The sequence below is a fragment of the Oncorhynchus nerka genome, linkage group LG9b, assembly GCF_034236695.1.
Source record: "Oncorhynchus nerka isolate Pitt River linkage group LG9b, Oner_Uvic_2.0, whole genome shotgun sequence".
NCBI lineage: Eukaryota > Metazoa > Chordata > Actinopteri > Salmoniformes > Salmonidae > Oncorhynchus > Oncorhynchus nerka.
In genome coordinates, this window is record NC_088424.1 from 33,089,149 (window position 1) to 33,115,022 (window position 25,874).

At 42.6% G+C, this 25,874-nt stretch overlaps 2 protein-coding genes across 9 annotated transcripts; one reads left to right on the plus strand and one right to left on the minus strand.

Moving 5' to 3' along the window:
- Positions 1-385: 385 nt before the first annotated feature.
- LOC115114681 (RING finger protein 212B) lies at positions 386-12,692 on the minus strand. 8 transcript variants are annotated; one of them, XM_029643124.2, is made up of 14 exons: positions 12,557-12,665; positions 12,110-12,236; positions 11,944-11,996; positions 11,728-11,802; positions 11,492-11,598; positions 11,333-11,393; positions 11,175-11,203; positions 11,026-11,069; positions 10,842-10,866; positions 10,626-10,689; positions 10,428-10,491; positions 10,145-10,175; positions 8,458-8,546; positions 801-890 (listed from the first exon to the last, which is right to left on the minus strand). In XM_029643124.2, the coding sequence occupies exons 2-13, from the start codon at positions 12,213-12,215 to the stop codon at positions 8,462-8,464; spliced, it is 744 nt and encodes a 247-aa protein (XP_029498984.1). In that variant the 5' UTR covers positions 12,216-12,236; positions 12,557-12,665; the 3' UTR covers positions 801-890; positions 8,458-8,461. The 8 variants fall into 8 exon arrangements, with proteins under 8 accessions (XP_064869647.1, XP_064869646.1, XP_064869649.1 ...); XM_029643125.2 differs by lacking the exon at positions 801-890 and adding an exon at positions 1,484-4,759 and having other exon boundaries at positions 12,557-12,668; XM_029643123.2 differs by lacking the exon at positions 801-890 and adding an exon at positions 6,878-8,266.
- On the plus strand, positions 4,243-6,450 carry LOC115114680 (homeobox and leucine zipper protein Homez-like). The gene has a single exon (XM_029643121.2). The coding sequence runs from the start codon at positions 4,243-4,245 to the stop codon at positions 6,322-6,324; it is 2,082 nt and encodes a 693-aa protein (XP_029498981.1). The 3' UTR covers positions 6,325-6,450.
- Positions 12,693-25,874: the final 13,182 nt, after the last annotated feature.

Below are 25,874 nucleotides of genomic sequence, written 5' to 3' on the forward strand. Positions count from 1 at the left end.
TCTATTTTCAGGTCGGAGTGTGACAGACCACACCTCCTTCAAATTCCTCCTTACCCAGGTCCTATATCTTTCCTGGCTCTCCTAGGTGGTACCCACATTTTTCCGGGTTCCTCAATTTGTTCTTACCCTCACCATGGACGCTTCTGAGACTCCTCAAACTCGTGACACATGGACTACTGCAGTGGCAGTACATTACACGGTATTCCTATACATAGAATACTAAATCATTATAATTCTGTGTTCATATTCCTATGGAGGATCTACACCGTTGTTGTTTATTGAGTATGAGTTTTACCAATTAATAAGCATGGATGTGATTAACCTTGCCAAACTATTGCCTTAGATTTACAAAAGTTGGGAGATGCTACCACGTCTAAACACAAAATGACTGATAAAGCATACTTTATTCAAATGAGCATTGTATGAAGAGACATGCCAGCTGTGATTTTTAGCTGCACCTAAAAACCCTAACTAAATGTGAATGTATTTTGTAATACCGATAGCAATAAAAGTGTCTACATTCCTATACCACTTAACACTAATATGTTGTGTGTAGCAGGGTAATTGTTATTGCATGAGTTTACTTTGGGCTCTTGTTGTGCACTGTCACGAACCAGCTTGAAGCTGGTAACAAAAGGGAGACAATGTGGAGATAAGGAATAACAAAATATATTAACTAAGGTAACCTAGATGCAATTAACAATGGGGTGTGTGTAATCATAAGTGTAATTGAGTGTTTTGCATGCATAAATGTGAAATCTATGAAGGCGTCTGCATGGAGAGAGTCTTCCCCCAATGAATCTGGAAGAGGTCTATTTATCCTGGGACACACTCGGGCCCAGGTGTTTCCCATGTAGCTGACGACCCTCCCAACTCCTCCCACTGGTATCCTAATAAGGAAACAAGAACAAAGAGAGAATATGGCAGGAGTGGGAGGGTCGTCACAGCACTTATTTAAACAGTTATTTAAATGTTTTATTAATAGCGTCATCAGAGAGGAATGTGAAGCCAGATGTTTTACTCAGCCCAAAATCTGTACACGAAAAATAAGCCCATGAGGTGAGGAATAATAATAATTTTTTGGGATATCAATGAGTGTTGCATTTGGTCAACAAAAATGGAATTGCTAATTTGCTACATAAGACTTATTTGATGAAATAGAAGTTCGGAAAGTGTTAGGTTGTTATTAATGTACTGATGTAAGTGAACGCACATTGCATTCCGGCAATTTAGGGAAAAAAACGACTTTTAAATCTGAATTGTGCCTGTGGTCATGGAGATAGTCATCGTGGATATAACCAGAGGTTTACCTTGCGAACGGTTTGTGCTGAACGACATGTTTCTCCAAAACATTCTTGAACATACTTTGAGGTATGTTTGCGCCCGTTTGGTGGGTGTGGTGAGGTGTGGCTTGAAGTAACGTGTTTAAAGGGCAGTGGCCATGCAGACAGCGTTCCACAACTCCTCCCCGTTTTTCAACTGGTTTAGTACAGCAACGTTTCCGTTCAATTGAACGTCCCAGAGCTTAAAAACGTACTGAACGCAGCTCCACTTTAGCATGGACATTGCCATCGAGGGCTTACACATTTTTTATGTAGTAAACTAGGTAGGGAGTCCTATGAGTTGGAAGCAATCAGCAAATTAAGAAAATTGACTAAGCCTTGCTCAATTGCGCTGCCCATGCTGTCACAGGGACTATATTGGCACAGATACAAAGATGAGTCATCTATCTCTATGGCCTGTTGTTCACACGCGTCTCTGCCCTCTCATTGGCTAGAATGGTCCCACCTGATCTCGATCCTCCCGTCTGCTTTCGATGACATGTACTTCTATTGTTAGTGGTCACTTGACTATCTTGTCAATATAATAGACCATCGTTGGTCTAATGGAATCTGAACGTACTCTTTCTAAACAACTAAGATAACCTTACAAACATGGCGATTGCGATTCCTATAAGTGTGTAATGAAAGAGTTATTTTGCCGACCAGTCCCAATGACCGGCACCTCCCTCCTCCAATCCCTGTCTTTGCATAGAATGGCACACCCTCTTTACCGTCACTCAGGAGATACTGAGGGAGGGGGGGTGCTCTGAGTTCCTGGTCCTCCTAGCCTCGATTTGGCCGGACACGACACACTTTCGGATTTACAGAACAAAAGCAACAACGGACCGAGGGGGGTAGGTACAGTAAGGAACCAATTTCAAACAATTAACAAATCGATTATTCAATTTTAAAGGCGTATCATATCAAGTATCAGTTTGGGTCTCAACTTGAGACAGCTACAAAGTTCTAGAATTGTTTCCGAAACGAGAACCCGTTTTGAGGTTCGACGGATAAATAAAGCATCAGGGTCAGACAAACAGTATTGTTCCCCCGTTTTGTTCTCCAACTTCAGCCATTAACAAAAGAGAAGATTGGGATATTTTGTTTTCACTTTACCCAACTCCAGAGTGAAGGGGTGAAGTACACGATTCCGGTAAGTTTTTATTTTTTGTTATTACTGAAGCGTGTCCGTGTGAGTGCGCTTGTGCAGTCTGACCATTTTAGCTAGTACGCCACAAAGGATCAAGACATCGGAAGGGTAGGCCTATTGTCATGGCCACTACTCCAACCTGTGAGCTGTTTAACATCGTATGCTGTCTTGATGTATGATATGAGGCCTGGTTACCGTTAGTAAAAGCGATGAATATCTTTCTGTCGTCGGCAATATAAAATGTTAACGGGCTATTAGTTTGCTCGCTCCCTGGTTGGCCCAATCATTTTTGGGATATGAACGAATAACTTCCGAGAACCAGAGTTCCAACAGACCACAGCAGGATACATTTAGTTCGCTAAATCACTTGAGTGATTTGGTTCTGGGTTCCGATACTAGATATTCCTGACCGTCACAGGCTCTTAAATTGGTCAACATAACTTGATCTAATTTTTCAAATACTTGACTCCCAGTTTCTTTTCGTGTTAATTTGTTTGTTATTATAAGCAATCGTAGGGTTTCCCAAACTCGGTCCTGGGGCCTCCCAGTGGTGTACTGGTTGTTTTTTGCCTTAACACTACACATCTGATTAAATAATCACCTCATCAAGCTTTGATTATTTAAATCAGCTATGTAGCACTAGGGCAAAAACTAAAACGTGCATCATTGGGAAGACCAAGGGCTGAGTTTGGGAAACCCTGTGCTGTGGTAATCATCATGTGAACTCCTAGCTGGAAGGACACAGGGTGTGCGTTATTTGTCACAGTCCTGCACACTTATTCATTCATCATACACACCTGATTCCGCTAACAAAGTTTAGGTATTGGTCGTCAAAGTAATTTGAATCTGGTGTTACACTGCCAGTCTGGGACATGCACACTGCGGCCCGCCAGGGTAAATAGACCGCTTGAGTATGGGCACTTGGAATAAATCCCAGTTTTGTGTGTTTGTCAGGGGGAAATTACTTTAAATTTACACCTGTTGCATGTCATAGTTTGCTCTGTGAATTGGCAATGAACTTATGCTTTTGGTCAGATAAGGACAGAGGTTGCACATAAATTCTTTCAAATAGCCGGTCTCAAGTTGGCCTTTTGTATATAGTCAATGCCTCTGCTTCAGATGTTTTTTAATAATGCAGGTTATTATACAATACTTTCCTATATAAATGACAATGTTTTATTTATGTATATATTTTATCATGTATGAATTGCCGACACATTGAATATGTCAATTGCTCAATCTCTTTTGTCTTTCCATAGGTGTTTCTGCTGGGGGGGTCAAACTTGATTCTGAGGACTGACGACTTGAAGGGAAACAAGGACGACGGAACAAAGCCAGTGCTGGAAAGGGTAAGAGAAGCGCCTGTGGCAGATTTCTCACACCCCGCCCTCACAACACAAAAGTCAATCACCACACTTTGGTTCCAAGGGGGAGGGGAGCACAATCTGGACAGAGGGTATACAACCAGTTTCATGGTGAGACTTTGAGAAGGGAGTGTGACTTAGAGGGGGGAGGGGAAACAGCTGTCAGGTCTTTGACTTTGGGAATAGAAAGTCCTCCTCTAGATACTTTCATCTAGACTGACTCATATACTGCTCCTTTGACACCTTTTCCCCTAAAGCACATGACACCATTATAGTATCTAGACATTGGCAACCTCCAGTGTGATTTCTCACTGTTAATGTTATAATAAATGTATAAAGCACACAATGTATTTGATATCTTTATCATATCTCTACCAGACTGGAGTGACGGGCGGTGACATCACCGATGGCAACACAGGTTGACCGTAACAGGAGAATAGGACTGGAGGTAAACATGAAGGAGTCATCCCAGTGTGATGTCACATGGACAGAGAATGAAGGCAAGCATGCCTCCCTGCATTTCTCCAAGACTTCACACTATCAGATCACCAATGGAAAGAGCACTCTATCCTCTGACCCCAGTGCAACAGACAGTGATGTAAGTGAGGGCAGAGATGGGGGTGTTAGTTTCAGCACCAACCATAACTCTGTGGTGTGCCTACCTTTGGTCTCCGAGGGCCTGAAGCTAGTATGGACACAGTCAGATCAGACACGTGAGCTTGACACCATCCCAGAGCTGGTCCAGGCATTCAATGTGTTCCCATACCCAACATCTCGTGAGGTGAATGCCTTGGCACGGCTCTGTGCCCTGCCTCTGGACAAAGTCAAGGTCTGGTTCATGGTGCAGAGAATCAAATACGGTATCAGCTGGGCCTCAGAGGAGATTGAGGAGACGCGTCGCAAGTTGGCCGGACCTGAGCGGACTAACGACAATGCAAATGAGAAGGAGATAAAAATGAGTAATGGGTGTGGGGCAATATCTGTGGAGGCAGAGGATGATGATCAAATTAATAATGGTCTTCACTCCTATCTGCTTCACCCAAGAAAACGAGCCAGACATGAGACCCCAGAACCCTGCAAACCAGCCGCCACTGTCCAACATTTCAGTTCCTCTCTCCCACCCCCTCAGGATTCATACTACTACCGCCCTCCTGTGGACATGCCAGCAACTACCGCAACTGATTCTTCCCTGAGCCTCTCTGAGACCTCACTTGGCTCTCCACAGCAACAACAACGCGGACGCTACAAAAAGACCAAAGCCCAACTTGCAGTCCTTCGCAGCAGCTTCCTGCGGGAAAACTGGCCCGCAGAGACTGAGCTCCGACGCCTGCAAGAGGAAACCAGCCTGAGCCGCAATGACATTCGCAAGTGGTTCAGCGACAGCCGGTACCAGCTTAGAAATGGGCGTGGACTGCTTGGAACATCCATGGTCTATCCTCAGTTGACCACAGGAGAAGCAAAGAACGAGTCTCAGCAACTTCGACCTCTTCCACTCGTAGCACACAGGCCTCGGGATCAAGAAAATGGTGTTGAAATGCAGGGAAGGGCTCAAGAGAAGGGAGCTCGCAGCAACGGGGTGAAAGATTCACACTTCTTCCAGAACTTTCTGTCAAACAGCTTGGAGGCATTTGGGGAGGGAGCAGTGGGAGTGGAGGCAGAGGAGGACGAGGTTGCGGAGGAAGCCTCAGTTCACACTGAAACTGTTAAGGAAGAGAACGAGGCGGTGGTGAAACAAGAAAAGCCTCTACACTTTAGGGGCAGTAAGAACCCAGAGATTAAACAACCACCATCAGCCGTTACCATCTCCACTTCCCCTCCCCCCTCGCATTCTACCACCCCTTCAACTTTGACCGCTAATAAGCGTAGTTCTACTAGCACGGTGCAGAGGTCTGCTCGCTCAGCCAAAGCCTCACTGACAGCCCTGTCTCTCTCCAGTCCTTCCTCATCCTCATCTCCTCTTCTTACACCCGCTGGCCGACCACGGAAGACCAAGGAACAACTGGACATACTAAAGGAGCACTTCTTGCGTTGCCAGTGGCCTAAGAGTGAGGACTACACCCAGCTGGTAGAGCTCACAGGCTTGCCTCGTGCAGACGTCAGCCAGTGGTTTGGGGATACGCGCTATGCTGTTAAAAATGGTCAGTTACGTTGGGTGCAGGGGGTCCGTGAGCAATTCCGAGAGCAATTCCTGGCTGAACTAGCCACACAGCAAAATGGCAGTGGTGGAAACGGTTCCAGTGGAACTCCTCGGGTTACGGGTAGCCGCAAACGAAAGTCTCAAGTGAATGGCGCAATAGCACCAACATCCACTGCAGATTCCCCGGACATCAATCCGCTGGAGGTTTACCATCGCTCGACAGGGGTTCTTCATGAGAAAGACCTAGATGCCCTTTGCAAAAAGTCACGAATGAGCTACCAGCAGGTGCGGGACTGGTTTGCATCTCAGGAGAGCAAGGCATTTGACCCAGAGGCCAATGTTACTGATTGAGATGAGGAACTTGTGGAATGGTAGGAGTTGGAAAATAGCAGTGTGTCTTTTTTTTTTTTTTTTTTTTTGAGGACAAGACTGATCATGTTTTACCCAGAATTTCTCATAAATTTGACAAACTTTTCATATTGAATTACTTTGCTTTAATGTGAGCAGGTGTGACTCTTAAATGCTTAGTATCAGCACAGATTTTGCGACTGTGCTGAATTATTGCTGCATTCTCTTTTTTTCCCCCCATAAGTTTGGACTTTAAATCCTGATGGTGCTGCCTACTGTAGACAGGACAGTACATAGTACACTGGTTCAACCCCCCACCTATTTTGTTTGTGCTGTATCATTTGTAGTCCAGTATTGTAGCAACATATTAACTGGATAAACAGTATGTATTGGTTGGAGCTCCTTAGGTACTGTAGTTTAGTTCTGTATTTTACAGAAGTGAAACTGCACTGGGAAAACCTAAACATATCATTTGAGTCTTAGGGTAAAGACACTGATTAATCACTTAATGTAGAAATCATTCCTTTACAACCTACATGTCCTTTTTACAACAACAAACTGGACATCCACACGTAATACTTCTGAATAGACAGGTTGCACTTTAATTTTTGAGCCCTAACATTTTAGCTGTGATAATGTTTATTAAATGCATTCCTTTTCAGAAAAATTGAATTCCTATTAAAATTGTTATGCAGTTTGCACTGACCTGCAATGTTTTAAAGTGAAGTTCAATGTCCACAAAGACAAGTTCAAACCATATTTTGGATAAACTGAAGCACTGCACTCTTTGGTCCGGTATAATCCTGTATTTTTCACTCTGCTCACCTGTCTCAATTTCTGTTTACCTGTGAAGGGCTGCAATACAGGCTTATTTTATCATTGGGTTTTCAGTTGATTTCACCTAGTCCATGCCCCAGATTAGTGGGGACAGTATTCTTCCTATATTGAGCATTTGTGTGAGGTGATTGAGGGGCAAAAGAAGTCACTGGAATTGTGTAATCCAACCAAATTCAGTTCAGCAGAGAAGGGATTGAAGCATAATAGATTGTTTTCGTCTACTTTAATCCAAAGCAATAAATAGTGTTTTGTGCAGGCCATTTTCTATGCCCGAGAGGAAAATTACTTGTTACAGTCATCCAGGTATACCAGTAAAAGTATTTTAATCAACATTAAGCAACATTTTCTACAGTGTAAATGTTTTTTCTATTAGCTATGAGAATATTACAAAGGAACTACAAGAATGCTGAAGGAGAAATGTTTGTCTGAACACTATTCTCAGTTGCCAATCCCTTTAATTGTAGTTGTAAACAGTTTTTCAATGTTCTACTTAACTGGACACATGGCACTCATTTCAAAAGTCAGATTCTCCCGTACTTTTGTATCTTTTATATCTAGTAGTTGTGAAAGTAACACTCCAAAGCCAAAAGTGGTCCCTGAAAATTGCGTACTACGTCACATATGTGCACCACCTCATTGCTCTCTACTGTTTCCCCTGAGTTGTTGGGCCCGTCCTGCAACCTCATTGGATAATGCTGGGCAGGCCTCTTGCTAGCTTCCACTCATTGCAAGGGCTAGAACTCAAATTGTTAAGGGGCTGGCCCACGTGGGGTGAAATGTAGGGGAAATGGTGCTGCACAGTTTCAAGAAAAGTATTTTCAAACTAGGGATTTTGTGGCTAATTGAATTGAAGACAGTAATTCTGCTCATAGATTATGCATATATGAACTACACTTTGACACATCCCAAAGCGGGAGGTTAAAAAATATATATATACTTTGTTTGCCAAAGTACCGGAGCATGTCTTTTTAATGTTGTATTATGTTCAATTTAACATTTGCACAACTGCATCACTCGAAACAAGTAAAAAAAAATATTTAAAAAAACATTGTGTGTGTTAACTGCTTCCCTGCACTTTCTGAGATCGGGGTCAGCTGTTCATCAGATTCTGCAGAAAAAAAGTAAGAACTATGCCAAAATGCTTAAGGACACGTACTGAAATCAAAGTTGGGTCTTTGCCATTTCAACTCCAGTCACTTTAGGAGCTACTTAATTTAAAACCTATATTTAACTGGATCTCAATTTTGTCACTGGAATTGAAATTAATTCAGTATGAGACAGTATGAAACAATAACCTACCAGTTTACTGGCCATTTCTGAAAGGCCTTGGGGAGTGCAGTGATGACCCAGTCAAGAACTGGAAAATGTTTGGAGTCAGATTCTCAGACCTGAGAATTGGGGAAAGAGGTTTGCTCATTTAGCTTTACACTAAACTACTTTGACGACACAGTCCCAGGAACGATACTTTTGTAGTATAAAGAGACAGATCTAGATTCAACTCTCTGTTTGAGAGATGTCTCCCACACAACTATTCTGCAAAGGATTCAGGTAGGGCAGTTGTGCTTCATAGATCTGAGGTGAGGATAATCCTCCATTCGCCTATTAATTATAATGAACAAAAATATTCCAACATGCAACAATTTCAAAGATTTTACTGAGTTACAGTTCATGTAAGGAAATCAGTCAATTTTAAATAAATTCATTAGGCCTTAATCTATGGATTTCACATACCTCGGAATACTGATATGAATCTGTTGGTCACAGATACTTAAAAAATAAATAAAAAAGGTAGGTGCATGGATCAGAAAACAATGGGCCTCAGGATCTTGTTTCGGTACAGTTACCCGGGATTCATCCGCAAAGAGCACATTTTTCCAGTGTGCCAGTAGCGATCGAAAGTGAGTTTTGTCCACTGAAGTCAATTTCAACGACAAACTGCAGTCAGGTCGACACGCTGGTGAGGACGACGAGCACCCAGATGAGCTTCCCAAGACGGAAGTTCTTCTGTTGTGCAAACCCAGTTATCAGCTGTTCGGGTGGCTGGTTTCAGACGATCCAGCAGGTGAAGAAGCCAGTTGTGGAGGTCCTTGGCTGGCGTGGTTACACGTGGTCTGTGGTTGTAATACCAGTTGGAAGTACTGTCAAATTCTCTAAAATGACGACGGAGGCAGCTTATGGCAGAGAAATGTTCATTCAATTATCTGGCAACAGCTCTGGTGGAAAATCCTGCAGTCAGCATGGCACAACTTCAGACGTCTGTGGCATTGTGTGACAAAACTGCACATTTTAGAATGGCCTTTTTTTTGTCCCTGGCACAAGGTCCACCTGTTTAATGATCATGCTGTTTTACCAGCTTCTTGATATGCCACACCTGTCAGGTGGATGGATTATCTTAGCAAAGGAGAAATGCTCACTAACAGGGATGTAAACCAATTTGAGAGAAAAGCTTTTTGTGCGTATGAAAATTTCTTTACATGTTGCTTTTATATTTTTGTTCAGTGTAATTGACACTCAACCAATTATCAGTTTCTGGCTGACTTTTATCCAAATGAGAATCTCCCACACTACATGTACCTGTAAGAATTACCTTAATACCAGTAGATAGCATTTTTGCTGTTAGCCAAATTGCTAATTAAAGGCTTAAAATATTAACACATTTGTGAATCATTGCATTAACCAAGAGTGCAACATTATGGTTTAGATGAGAAGCTCCTGTATAGTTTGATGTGCGTTCCTTATTTTGTTTGTCTATATACTATGGTATTTACGGTACGCTAACAGGTGCACACACATGCATGAAGCAGGAACGTGGCTCTGGTCACAGAACATCCAAAGGATGAAGTAAGGATAGTGAAAACAGAAAAGTAGCAAATCTGATGTTGAAGAGCGATCTTACTACAACATTACTAATGTAAATCCACCCTTACCACTACTTTCAACGATGCACCATGGAAATGGAAATCAACTGATATGCATAAATTCTTACCGGGTGGGAGTGCTAATAATGGTGGGAGTCCCTATGAGAAGAGAGAGAAAAAAAATCAGTCCCACATTAGACAGTTTGATGTTCAAAGTGATTTACAGAAAAATAGTTGTGTTGCTTGAATGAACTACCATGGTATGCTAAGACAATTCTATGCCAATCTGTAACCATCTGTTTGTGGATTGTTGATATGTTTCTGTGACATCTTTCAAAAATGTTTGGCATGAAAATGTGCCAATGATTATTTTTTTCATGACATTAAGTTAATCTGTTGTGTGCCACTCACTGAAGCCACCACGCTCGTGCAGAGAGCCAAGGCTGGAGATTGATGTGGCAGAACCAGGCGGAGTCTGAGAGCGGGAGCAGGAGAGAAACAGAGACCATAAGAAAATACACTTACTGGAGGAGGGTTTCTCAGTCTGCTACAGTTAAGACAGAGAAGGGAAATTAAAACTGCTTTAGCAAAGAAGGAATGAAAACTCACTGCGAGGGTGAGCCTAGGGTTTCTATCTCTGAATCTCTCCTGGGTTTCAGCAAAGCCTTGGTGGCTGAAACAGTTATTGACAGGTGAAAATATCTCTGAATTTAATAAATTGAGAGAATATAGGACATTGTGTTTGAAAGACTGCTGTTAGACAGTCAGTGTGATGTGTGTATGCATACATACTTGTCTGTGCAACCACATTCATATATCTCCTACCTAACAGGACGTGAGCGAGGGGTGACTGTAAGTGTAAAAACAGATAAGGAAAGTTACACACCATTGCTCATCTGAGGTTTAAAATGGATTGGAATTTATCCTATTGGGGATTCATTTCAATTGTATCACCTTGCTAAGATCTCTGAAATGCCTCTGACCACAACCCATCAACATTCATCTTTACCTGGGGAGGTAACAGCCACTGGGAGAGACATCCTTTGGGCACTGCTAGGGGAAACAGATCAGTTGTCAGTCAACGCTTTGAACTAATGAGATAATGACAACATATCGAAAATATATTTCTCAGATGTGATAAATATTTTAGACTTATACCCATTTGTTTGAAATTGTCCAGGTGATGCCTGTGAAAAAAAGAGGAAAGTCTAAAATGAGTATTGTGACAGCAATAGCGTACTTGATTAATCAAAGTCAAAAGACAGTCTTTACTAATGCTCAAAGACATTCGATGCTAAACACACTGAAAATCATACCCTCCTCTGAGAGAGAGGTTTCTTCAACTCGGCATTCTCTCTTTTCAGCTCTAAAACTTGCCTGCATAAAGGTTATGCGAGAGAAAGAAATGTCACTGTAATTGACTGAAGTAAGACAGAAGAATAATAGTAACATACTATCAGTTGTTGTTACTGAACCTGTAACACTGATCTGTGACATCCTTCAATCTCCTCTCCAGCTCCATAGATTTGTTTTTGAAGTAGACAATGACCCTTTCCTTCTGCCTTCGCTGGAATAGAGCAATCTGACAGGCAGATATATCATTGTTCAAATAGGTATTGCGCTGGTAGGCCCATAATAAACATGTGTTTAACTTTACCCTGCAACTTTTATATCAAATACACCTAACACAAAATGTAAAACAGAGTTGAACCTGTGCTATGTGCTCCAGACGAGACTGAATGAGCTTAACAGGGTCTTTGAAGAACACCTGCTCCTGAGGCTTCATCTTCCAATATAGGAAGAGTGATGTAGGGAAAAGAAAGTGTTATAAGTATGTAGAGATGAGGGACACTTGATTTACTGGGTAGGCTACATGTTGCTGTTGATGAATCAGTGACAGTCATTGAATTGAACAAATTAAACCAACCTGGTCTGAGATAGCCAGGTAATTGCAGCTGGCTCCACACACAGTGCAATGTTCTGAGGGGGAAAAAAGGCAACATTTCGAGACAACACAACAGTATGAAATAAGAACAGATCTGGGACCATAGGATGGGTGTGGGCGGGGGACAGGGAAATGACAACAGTCATACTTTTATTAGGGTTGATGCAGCCTTCACAGCAGATGTGACCACAGCTGGAGACAGCAAAGTTCTGCCCCTCTCTTCGGAAGCAGCTGTTACAGTGGAACCAGTCCATCCTAATGCCTTGTTCTTGACTCTTGACACAAAACCGCGGAGAGAAAGGTTAGAATTCAGGATGACTGGATTCCATCATGATAAAGTTAACTAGTTATGTTCACGCATTTTAACCAGGTTTATTGTCTCAAATTTGCGTATCAATTGGACTTTTGTGTCGCTAGCAAACTAGCCAGCTAGCTAACATTATATATGATCAATGACTGGTTTGAAACCTAGTCTGACTAGCCAGTAATGCTAGCTTAGCAGCTAACGTTACCTAGCAAACCAGCTAGCTAGTATAAGGTTGTAAAGTGATGCAGGGGAGAGAAAACACGTCAGACACAATCAAATATTGACTACCTTAGTTTTGAAATGTTGACCATCAACCGAAGATGAGGAGCTGAAAAGTCTGCTTTATTTTATATTTTTACTGTAGCTACTAGTCCTGTTCTCCTGCACTGCGGGGTGTTGGTACCGTTGAATGCGCGCGCGTCATTGATTGGTCGAGTCCTCCATAGCGCGCTAAATTAGTAGACGTTTGGATGGTTGCCCAATTTCATCCCTTCACATGATACGGTAACCGTACAGAGAGAAATCCCAGTGAACAAAATGTCCTGGACTCCCGCTAAGATATGTCTTTGATGATAACTATATGGTTTATAAAATATTAAAAGTGTATTCCATTGTCAATATTGTATGACAAGACTGAGCAAAAACAGGTGCGCAACAGATGTACTTGTCACAACAGTATCAATACCCTGGTCATTGTTTGCTCAATTTCACCTTGAATTTCCAAAATATCCCAGTTTAACCAGGAAAAATGACTAAACTAAGAACAGTGACTAATCATTAATCCTGTTGTTAGTCTTTCACATTGTGTAGGCCTGCACAGCGCATTGGTAAAGTATTTTAGCCTTATTCTAAAATGGATTCAATAGTTTTTTTCCCCTAGTCAATCTGCACACAATACCCCATAATAACAAAGCAAAAACAGGTTTTTAGTAAATGTTGCAAATGTATAATTATTTTTTTTTTTAAGTACAAATTACATTTACATAAGTATTCAGACCATTTACTCAGTACTTTGTTGAAGCACCTTTGGCAGCGATTACAGCCTCAAGTTTTTTGGGGTATGACACTAATCTTGGCACACTTGTATTTGGGGAGTTTCTCCCATTCTTCTCTGCAGATCCTCTCAAACTCTGCCAGGTTGGATGGGGAGCATATTTCCAGACCTATTTTCAGGTCTCTCCAGAGATGTTAAATCGAGTTCAAGTCCGGGCTCTGTCTGGGCCACTCAAGGACATTCAGAGACTTGTCCCTAAGCCACTCCTGTGTTGTGTTGTCTTGGCTGTGTGCTTAGGGTCATTGTCCTGTTGGAAGGTGAACCTTCATCCTAATCTGAGGTGCTGAGCGCTCTGGAGCAGGTTTACGTCAAGGATCTCTCTGTACTTTGCTCCATTCATCTTTCCCTCAATCCTGCCTAGTCTCCCAGTCCCTGCCGCTGAAAAACATCCCCACAGCATGATGCTGCCACCACCATGCTCCACCTTAGGGATGGTATTGGCCAGGTGATGAGCGGTGCCTGGTTTCCTCCAGATGTGACGCTTGGCATTCAGGGCAAAGAGTCCAATCTTTGTTTCATCAGACCAGAGAATCTTGTTTTCTCTTGGTCTGAGAGTCATTTAGGTGCCTTTTGGGAAACTACAAGCATGCTGTCATGTGCCTTTTACTGAGGATTGGCTTTCGTCTGGCCAGTCTACCATAAATGCCTGATTGGTGGAGTGCTGCAGAGATGTTTGTCCTTCTGGAAGGTTCTCCCATCTCCACAGAGGAACTATGGGGCTCTGTTAGAGTGACCATCAGTTTCCTGATCACCTCCCTGACCAAGGCCCTTCTCCCCCAATCGCTCAGTTTGGCCAGCTGTAGGAAGGGTCTTAGTGGTTCCAAACTTCTTCCATTTCAGAATGATGGAGGCCACTGTGTTCTTAGGGACCTTCAATTATGCAGACATTTTTTGCTAGCCTTCCCCAGATCTGTGCCTCAACACAATCCTGTCTCAGAGCTCTACGGAGAATTCCTTTGAAAAAGTGAAGGGGTCTGAATACACTGTATAAAGGAATGCTATGACTCAAAAGGTTTTAAGTGAGGTGGAGGTGGAAAAAGTACCCAATTGTCTTGAGTAAAAGTAAAGATACCTTAATAGAAAATGACTCAAGTAAAATTGAAAGTCACCTGGTAAAATACTACTTGAGTAAAAGTATTTGGTTTTAAAATATACTTGAGTATCAAAGTAAATTTAATTGCAACAATATACTTAAGTATCAAAAGTAAAAGTATAAATAATTTCAAATTACTATATTATGCAATCCAAATGGCACAAGTTTTTTATTTTAACGGATAGTCAAGGGCACACACCAACACTCAGACATAATTTACAAATTAAGCATTTGTGTTCAGTGAGTCCACCAGATCAGAGGCAGTAGGGATGACCAGGGATGTTTTCTTCAAAAAAGTATGTGAATTGGAAAATGTTCCTGTCCTGTTAAGCTTTCAAAATGTAACGGGTATTTTCCTTAGTAATGTAGTGAAGTAAAAGTAGTCAAAAATATAAATAGTAAAGTACAGACACCCTGGAAAACTACTTAAGTAGTACTTTAAAGTATTTTTACTGAAGTACTTTACACCACTGAGGTTAGGTATAGGCCTACTATAGTATGGAGACCACCGTAGTTCTGTTGGTACTGTGCTGCCGTCTGTCAGTGGCAGACAAAGTGAATGATATCACCTGGCAGCAGCCCATGCCTGACATCTGGAATGAGCTGAGACAGATGAGATGTTGGTAGAGCAAATGGTTGAACTGAAATACACCAAGATGGAACTTGCTGAAGTGGAAGTCAGCCTGAAAACCAGGTGGCAGACCTGATCAGACAGAATGAAGGTAGGGGATCTCACAGCTGCTGAGCTACATGCCTACACACTGCATTACAACTAAATAGCCTTTGTGTGATATTGATTGGTTTTGCTTGCGTGTTTAAGCACAAGATGTTGAACTGAAAGCCATTGAGGCCAGACTACAGGCAAGTGAACACCTAGCAGAAGAACTGGAGAGCAAATTAAGGTAAAATATTTTGTGGATAATAGGCAGAATCTCCAGCACACCCAAAACCGATTAGTGAAGGTGCAGGAGGCAAAATACAAAACACCTCAGAACACTTCCAGTAAGATCCTAAATTAATTTGAATAGTAGCTGAACTTTCAGGTAGTAAACCATCAGAACAATAGTGGGAAAAGGCATATTTTGTTTCTTCCATTGTTGCGCTATTGCTCTTTTTGAAAGCATGGGTTCCTTATACAAATCATTTTTTCTAGTATTTGTAGTGGAAATATTCATCTAGTATTTCTATTTCTGATTGTGTGAGTGGATTTTTTGGGTACTTCAGATTACCACAGGTGTCAAATTATTTCTGTCCCACTGTAGAGATATGCTCTGCAGAGCAACTGACTGAAAGCTCAGCTACTATTAAAATAAACATTCATCCGACTGAAAGTGAGACTTGTTTTTCAAAATAGTGTATTGGAGTGACTTTGGCTCCGGCTTCCCGTGACTGGTTAGTGATCTGTAACAAATACCTCAGTTCATAAAAGGTTGCCTTCTCTGCTAGGTCAATATAGGCCCGCCAATCAGGACATCACCTTGACCTACAGAAACAGCTTAAATACTGCAACGCTTACAGACTCATCTGCATATTTTTACCATTGTAATAACCAAGACAACGGCACTCAATTATTTCACAAATACAGGCATTTTCAGACAGTGAAGGTACTGCAGAGTCAATAGCGGCGGTTATGAAGCACATATCTAGGCTGTCGTAGAAACAGCATCTATGAATATCAAAACGCTGGCGACTACAAACAATGCAGTGGTGCTACAACTGGAGAGAGAATTACGTGAGCCTTGAAACAAGTAATCTGGTTTGAGATCATGAAGACAAGTCTAGTACAATCCATGGATTTCTGATCTCCTTTTAAGCATAGTTGAACTATACAATTGCCTAAGCGCGCGCTTGGTTTAATAAAAGGCTTCAAACCATTTACTTGTATCACATCGGCACAATGACCTGCTTGCAAAATAGAGTTTAAACTCATGGCACAGTCAAGTTTAATGTGCTTGACCTTAGGTTCTTGTTAGATAACAAGTGAGAATAAAACCAAGAAAAAGCGACACATTATCTCAAATCACATCAACGGCAGCCATTCCAGAGTTAGGACATGCACGGTAGATGGCTGCCCATCTCCCAGGAAACCCAGCTGTACTCAGGGTCACACCTGAAACAAACACAAGTACAGTTCGGCTAACATGTCAATGAAACAGAATATACAAAAATGAACTTTGACATGATCATTTGGGGTTTAACAAAACCAGGTTCACATCACAGGCCAGTGAATTGTCAGTGGTTATAAGTGGTCCAAGGACAGCATTTTGAGTTGACCTAAAAAAAAAAGAGTTTAAGCATTGAAAAGGGTGGCTGGACATGCCTTTTTTACCCCCTGACATCCCATTCTAGTGCCCTGGGACGATAAGTAAATTAATCTTTCTGCACCCCACTCAAGTCATGCAAAACCTGATGTTACTCCCCTTCTGGGACTTGCAGCTGAAGTCACAGCAGCTACAGATGTTACTATGGGAGGGGTCATCGAGGTCCCAACTGATTTTTAAAAAATTAAGTCAAGATTTGAATGGCACGGTTTCTCTCCAAATTAGATACTTTGGGCAAGTTGAGGTCCCTCCTTTCAGTAAAAGTAGTTCAATTGAATAGGCGTAACCAATATTTTTTACCCATGCCCTTGCACATAATGGCAGGCCTTCCTGCTGGTATCAAGGCCGCTGGGGTTCCAGGCCAAAAGTTTGCTGTGTATATAGACCTGAGAAGAGATTAGGGATCAGTGCTCAGATTCATCAGTGTCAAAATGTAAGTCACATAAGTTTACCACTGCAACGGTAAACTTGAAGGCTTGCAGAGAGACGGATTTCAGAAATGTCTTGTCTTGGTTCAAATTGAGTTTGAAGTCATGCTATCCACCAGACATGTCAAATGGTTTGCCATCCATCAGGAATGGTTCGCCACATGAATCCACATCGCACAAAAGCACCAGTCACATCCTGCTGTATAACCCAATTGTAAAACTCCTTGGCGAAGAGGTACACGGAGCCCACCGGATGCAGCTCTGGTGTTGGTCGCCACACACTCAGCAGCAAGGGCTGATGGTCCTTCTGCTCCACTGTTGCCAAGATGTGGATGAAGGCGCCAAGGAGGTATTCCCTAGACAGATATGATCCAGAGAAGTCATCTGCAGGATACACATCATATGGGCAGTCTTGCATCTGTTAACATCAAGCTTACTAGTAGTCTCAGAAACCTATCCGTCATAATTCCCATGTGGTAGACCACATCTCCTTCACCATTTGTATGAAACAGCACTAGGTCAAGTATGGGAGGTGCTCAATCTACAGTACAAAGGAAATACATTAAACATGTAGCTGACCGTGCAAGTTCAGGGTTGGAAGAGTTCTCCAGCATTAGCATACATGATACAACAGAACAATTATTATATTCCTTAGGGGTACACAAACAGCCACATCTCACCTGTCATAGACAAACAACTGGGTAAGACTGAAAGTCAGAGTTCAGGTGAGCTTTGGGAGTAGACATAGGTCAGCTCATTCAAGTACATCAGTGTGTCCCCAGTAGTGAGGAAGGAGAGTTAAACAACCCTAAAATCTTACCAAATACACATGGGTACATTTGCTAAAGCCTACCATCCTCCTGAAGGTGGTCATTTAGTGCCACATGGAACATATCTCTCCAGTGTCTCTGCTGGGGAGGCTAACAACTTCCCAGACAGGAGTGAGGGATCGATCTGTGACCTGGCTGCCCTGCATCGGAGTGACTGAATCAGGGCTTCTGCCATATCTGGTAGGATAATTGTTTAAAATATTTTTTACAAACTAACATCTGCTGCTTTTTGGTCTAGTACAGTTCAAATTAAAAATGCAATAGGCCTGCAATGCTAGTAAAACCAAATGCATGCTTTTCAACCGTTCGCTGCCAGCACCCGCACGCCTGACCAGCATCACCACCCTGGATGGTTCCGACCTTGAATATGTGGACATCTATAAGTACCTAGGTGTCTGGCTAGACTGTAAACTCTCCTTCCAGACTCATATCAAACATCTCCAATCGAAAATCAAATCAAGAGTCGGCTTTCTATTCCGCAACAAAGCCTCCTTCACTCACGCCGCCAAACTTACCCTAGTAAAACTGACTATCCTACCGATCCTCGACTTCGGCGATGTCAACTACAAAATTGCTTCCAACACTCTACTCAGCAAACTGGATGCAGTTTATCACAGTGCCATCCGTTTTGTCACTAAAGCACCTTATACCACCCACCACTGCGAAATGTATGCTCTAGTCGGCTGGCCCTCGCTACATATTCGTCGCCAGACCCACTGGCTCCAGGTCATCTACAAGTCCATGCTAGGTAAAGCTCCGCCTTATCTCAGTTCACTGGTCACGATGGCAACACCCATCCGTAGCACGCGCTCCAGCAGGTGTATCTCACTGATCATTCCTAAAGCCAACACCTCATTTGGCCGCCTTTCGTTCCAGTTCTCTGCTGCCTGTGACTGGAACGAATTGCAAAAATCGCTGAAGTTGGAGACTTTTATCTTCCTCACCAACTTCAAACATCTGCTATCTGAGCAGCTAATCAATCGCTGCAGCTGTACATAGTCTATCGGGTAATTAGCCCACCCATTTTTACCTACCTCATCCCCATACTGTTTTTATTTATTTACTTTTCTGCTCTTTTGCACACCAATATCTCTACCTGTACATGACCATCTGATCATTTATCACTCCAGTGTTAATCTGCAAAATTGTAATTATTCGCCTACCTCCTCATGCCTTTTGCACACAATGTATATAGACTCCCCTTTTTTTCTACTGTGTTATTGACTTGTTAATTGTTTACTCCATGTGTAACTCTGTGTTGTCTGTTCACACTGCTATGCTTTATCTTGGCCAGGTCGCAGTTGCAAATTAGAACTTGTTCTCAACTAGCCTACCTGGTTAAATAAAGGTGAAATAAAAAAATAAACGTGAATCATCCTTAGGTGTTTCTACCGGCAGAAAGCTGATGTCTAGAAGAAGGTTCCGATGTACCACCTTGGTGTTTCCTTTATCATCCACCACCTTATATATGTGCTACTATAGTTAACATAGCTACTATAGTCAACAAGCACAGGATCCCTCAAAACTTGCTTGAACATTATATCAACAGGGAGTCTCGGAATGCGACCTAATATGACTTGGAATGGAGCATAGCCAGTGGTTTCGTGTACAGTAGCATTGTAGGCAAACGTTAGAGTTTGTATCTGCTGCGGCCATTTCTATTTAGCTTTTAGAGGGAGTGAGCGAAGCATATTTCCCAGAGTTCAATTGAACCTTTCCGTTCCCCCATTCCCCATGGGATGATACGCAGTTGTGTGTGACTTGGCGACACCAGAGAGCTTGAGAAGTTCTGTGATTAGCTCACTCTCAAAATTGGCACCTTGATCCGTGTGGATATGCTCAGCAAATCTATAAACACAAAATACCTTGTCCCATATCTTTCTGGCAACTTGCTTTGCCGTTTGATTTGAGCATGGAAAGGCGTGAGCTAACTTGATGAAGTGATCTGTCAGAACCAATACATCCACTGAGCGTAGCTTGTCCTCAGCACGCCAAAAGTCGAGACATACCAACTCCATAGGAGCTGAGGTTCTGATGCTTTCCAGGGGAGGTCGAGCAGACAGCTCAGGAGACTTAGCCAGGATGCATCTCCGACAGCACTTGACATACTCCATCTTGGGCCAGAAGAAATGCTGCCTTGCCAAATGAAGAGTTCTAGCTTGCCCTTGGTGGCCAGCATGGTCATGCACACCACTCAATGCTTTCTCCTTCATATTTTTGGGCATCACACACTCTTTTGTTTGCTCAGGGGATCCTTTGTCACCCTGTAAATCCATCTTGGACCCTGAGCCTTTCCCCCTGCTTGACGAGTGCAAGGGTTTGTGAATCAAATCCATCCCTCTCTCGTCTTGAAAGATATCTTTTGCGGATGACAAACAGGATAGCCTTAGAAATCATACGATCAAGTTCTTGACTCCGCTGAAGCGTCTCAAAAGAGATCGCAGGAAGGGACTCATGGCTTGGAGATATGAGTAGTTGCACAGACTGCACTAACTGTACTGCTCGAGCTTCGGTCGCTACATCACACTGATCATAGACTTCACAGATCGCTTTCATACCTTAAGGGAACATTTCGGCAGTTGCTGTATGGTTAGTGAGAAAGTCCATATTGCAAATGTACGGTCCCTTACTAGACGTCCGAAAACGTTTGTAAAATTCGCGGACGGCGTCGGGCCGAGCGGCAGGGCCGGACCTACCGGGAAGTCATCAAATGAACTTTGTCGGACATTCGGTTTCCGTTTTACAAAAATAATCACATTTTGGTCATTTTTCCGCTGTCCCGGAAAATCCCACAAGAGGGCATAAGCAATCATATTGCTATTGGACAAAACATCACGATTCACGACGGGGCCTTATCTCGAAAACGTAAAATATTTCGAAGCCGAAACTCGGTGAGCGTAGGTTTGGCATAATGGGCAGTTGGCCCCGAACAAGATGGCGTCTAGGCCTCAACGGTTTCTGAGTTATGGCCATTTATCTGGGATTAAAAGTCCAAAATGAAAATAGAGAAATTATTTTTCAACTTCACGTCAAAGTCAAGGAGCCTCCGGTGTCAATAAAAAAAGAACCAGCCATTTATCTATCGTCATTTAAGAGAAATCGTACAATGACAGATTGGTGATGTTCATGGATAGGTGTTTTTTTTTTCAACGGTTACAGATCCAGTTGCAGGGTGTTCTTACGAATCTTTTTAAAGTGTGCTGCGGAGCTCTGCGAGATTTCTGTGATTTTCTATGATTTTCTGAAATAACACACACTCACTAAACCCTCCGTAAATAACTCAGTTCTTAACGTAAAGACTTAAAACTCAGGATTCTGTAAAGGCATACCCCAATCAGGATATGAGTTTATTTATAGCTTCCTGTGCCAACCGGAAGTGCCTTAAATGGTGTCACAGTGGCAGTTTCCAAGGGTTAAAAAGATCTTTTCAAAACTTCATATGTGTGATTAGGCAACCCCCATAAACTGTAAGTCAGTCATTTCTCCCAACAGATGTCAATGAAAATCTCTCACACACACACACACAGAAACACACACACACAGCAAGGATGGAGTGACAAAGGGCGATGCTTAAAGACACACAAAGCCTACAATGGCATTTCCATATTCTCTAGGCCGTGCCGAGTTCAACGAGATATCCCGCTTGACCGTAGCTCGCTCGGTCTAAGCACAGCGACCATTAGAAAAGTAGGCCCAAAATGAAGGCTGGCCCTCAATGTCATTTGCTTTTGGGTGACAGTGAGAGAACCGTTAGGGTGAGAATTGACTTCTCTCCCCATAGGAATACATTGCCTGCACCCCTAAATTCAACCTGAAGCCTATGTGGGTTATGAATGTCGTATGAACCTGTCTTCGATGACAGTCCATCAGGCCACTACGAGGTCTACCTGTGTTGATTATAAGCTTCCTGGACCAACCGGAAGTGGTTAAAATCACCCTAAAAGTGTATATCCATACCCTGCCTGCAGTTTGATAGACATAGTGCATTCAACCCTGTGTAAATCAGTCAGTTCTTAACATAAGGACTTAAAACTCAGGATTCTGTAAAAGCATACCCCAATGAGGATATGTGTTGACTTATAGCTTCCTGTGCCAACCGGAAGTGCCATAATTGGTGTCTCAGGGGCTGTTTCGAGGGGTTAAAAAAATCAGATCTTTCCAAAACTTCATATATGTGATTAGGCAATCACACACACACACAGCTTGGAAGTAGGGACCCATTGGGGTGCGTAGAGACATACACTGCCTGCATTAGTTAACCTTGTTGGAACTTTTAAAGAACCGTCAGACCTAGAGTTCCGAAACTTTAGAAACCTGTTCTAGACCTCAGGTCGATAGTGTTAGTTAGGTGGCTCTAGAAGGTTCTCGGACCGAGAAACAGCCTCGTACATTTGCAATGACTTCAATTCATTTTTGCATCGCGAAAATGACGACATTTAGAAATGTCCCAGAGTCGCAAGACTAGGTGCATTCCGACCGTCTCGGCCCATATAGACAGACCCCAACGTTTCTGTCCGATAGCTCATTCAAGGACCCCGTAGCAAGTCATGGAAAAAAGTGGATTTTCTGCACCAATTAGGATTTTGCTCGGACACCAAATGACCGATCGAGCCGAAACTTGGGATTCGGGGTCGCCTCAGCTAGGCCTACACATAACATAAGGAATGGACCCGCAGCTAGAACGTAACTACGTGTTTTATGTTTTTTTTATGGTTTGAACCGAAGGCGTTGTGAATTTTGGGCCAGCTCTGAAGTATGTGATAGTTGGCTACTAAACGAGTTGGAAAAAGTGGGTTTGGTGTCAGTTTGTATCAGTTTGGTGTCAGAATGATATCTAATTGACTGATGGACGGTGACTTGCTGGTGACTCTTGTACATTTGCAATATGTTTAAACAGTGAGGTACCATCACCAAAGTGACATTCTGAAATCAACCCTAACGAGCCATTGAGATGAACCAGAATCACTGCCCAGCCATCCCGAGTTCATCGGGCCAGTCAATTTCACATTCCTGCAGGATTTTTATAGCATGACAAATTCGTGATGGTACCTGCCCATTGAACCATATTGCAAATGCACAGTGACTTTGCAAAAGTAAGAAAACATAAACAAATGGACATAATGAAATCACCATATTTTTATTTTTGGGTTACCAGTTGCACAACAATGCACGTGCATTTGCAATATGATTCAACAGTGAAAAAACATCACAAAATGGACATGATGAAGTCAACACAACGAGCGATGGAAAGGAGCAACTATCACTGCCAGGCCATCCTGTGTTCATCAGGCCAGTCAATTTAGCATTTCTGCAGGATTTTTGAGCATGTCAAATTTCTTATGGTAAATGCCCATTGAACCATATTGCAAATGCACGTGCACTTGCAATATGATTCAACAGTGAAAAAACATCACAAAATGGACATGATGAAGTCAACACAACGAGCGATGGAAAGGAGCAACTATCACTGCCAGGCCATCCTGTGTTCACCAGGCCAGTCAATTTTGCATTTCTGCAGGATTTTTGAGCATTTCAAATTTCTTATGGTAAATGCCCATTGAACCATATTGCAAATGCACGTGCACTTGCAATATGATTCAACAGTGAAAAAACATCACAAAATGGACATGATGAAGTCAACACAACGAGCGATGGAAAGGAGCAACTATCACTGCCAGGCCATCCTGTGTTCATCAGGCCAGTCAATTTTGCATTTCTGCAGGATTTTTGAGCATGTCAAATTTCTTATGGCATTTGGCCCCAAAAAAAGTGACTTTTGACTTTGACTTTTGACTTCCTATGAAATCATATTGAAAATGGACAAAACATATTCCTTATGCGCATGTAAAAAAAAACAATTATGATAATAAAATTGGACAAAAGTATGTTGATACAGTTCTTATACGTGTGTAATTGACACAAAATTCGAAATAATTTCGAAAAAAGGTCCAGAAAGCACTTTTTTAAGGGGTGATAAGTTTTTGACAAAAAAACAATTTTTTCAAAATTTTGCTTTTGGATGTTGACTTGGGTTACATTTCCAATATGAAAAACCAAGGTGGAGCGGATTCTTAAAGTGTTACAACTGGCAATTGCCATATGGCATTTGCAATACACTTTGGATGAATCAACGCCGAATTGGGTGGTATTGGACAATGTGTATATGGTTTGTCCGATGCCAATGACATCCCATTAATTTTTGTCCAATACAGGGGGTTATTCCCTTACACTACTGCAGAGCCACAGGTTAAAGGACAACTGTCAGACTGATTCGTAGAGATTGTCTCTGCTTGTTTTTTCACTATGTGACTCTGGACCTTCAAGCGAAACACATCTTGAATCCCATCTTCTCCTATAGCATCGTCTTCAGCAAGCAGACTGACATAGCTCTCACTGATCAGCCTGTGACTAACTAACTTGGCAAATGGGTCCCTACTGAGGGCATCAGCCACAACGTTCTTTGTACCTGCTATGTGCTTCAGATCGAATGAGTAGGGCGCCAATTTGGCTACCCATCGTTGCTTGCAGGCGTCAAATTTTGGTTTCGGCATTATGTATGTGAGGGGATTATTATCAGTCCAAACTGTAAATGAATGTCCCTTGAGCCAGTGGCTAAACTTTTCAAACACACTCTTTTCACACACACAGGCCAGAAACTCAAGTCTGTGGGCAGGATATCTTTTTTGTGAGCCACTCAATGTTTTACTGGCAAAAGCGATGGGACGTGCTCTATCTTTACCCGCAGGTATTTGAGACAGTACAGCGCCCAACCCGTCCAGGGAAGCATCAATTGCCAGGATTAATGGCCTTGTTAAATCCGGATGACCAAGAATAGCACAGTTTAACAACTTCTCCTTAAGGCTGTTAAGTGAAGAATCACACCCATTAGTCCAGTCAGTAGGTTTCAACTTTCTGAAGCTGCCAGCTTGCTTCTCAGGCTTCACCTTCCCCATTCTCTTCTGACCTGCGGTGAGAGCGAAGAGTGGCTTGGCAATAGCAGAACAGTTTGGAATGAAATGTTGATAGTAGAATATCATTCCTAGGAAAGATTTGATCCTTCGTACTGAAGGAGTGCACCCATCTTCCTCCATTAGATCCGACTTCGTCATTTTGGATATCACATCCACCTTGGTTGGGTCCACAGCCACCCCGTCACCATTAATGACATGACCCAAAACTTTCACAGACGTCCGCAAGAAATTGCATTTCTTTGGACTCAGTTTCAGGTTGTGCTGTCTCAGTCTCTGGAACACCAGCCCAATCTATCCAAGGCTTGTCTTTCGCTTGGTGCAAACACCAAGAGGTCGTCTAGGTAACACAGCAGGCTACTGAAGTTTAGGTCTCCAAAAATGCTAAGCATCATCCTCATAAATGAAGCTGGACTATTGCATAGGCCCTGCGGCATTCGATTGTATTCATGCAGACCCAGTGGGGTAGTGAAGGCTGTATACTTTTTGTCCTCCTCACACATAGGTATGTTGTAAAAGCCTGATGTCAAGTCCATCGTACTGAAGTAGGTGTAGCCCCCTAGAGCTGCAAGACCGTCAGATTGGTGTGGAAGTGGATGTGCATCTTTGTGTGTCCTTGCATTTAGCCATCTGAAATCTGTACATATATGAAGCCCACCATCTTTCTTCCACACCATTACTAGAGGGTAAGCATATTCGCAAACAGATTTCCTGATTATTTCCTGTTCCTCCATTTCCACCAACACTTGTCGTAGTTTCTGGTAATGGGCAGGCGGAACCCTCCGATATGGTAGGCGAAATGGTCTGTCATCTGTGAGTCGAATGCAATGCTCAAAGCCCTTGGCTTTGCCACAATGCAGTGCGCTCTTGGAGAACAGATCATTGTAGTTAAGAAGTAACTGAACTAATTCC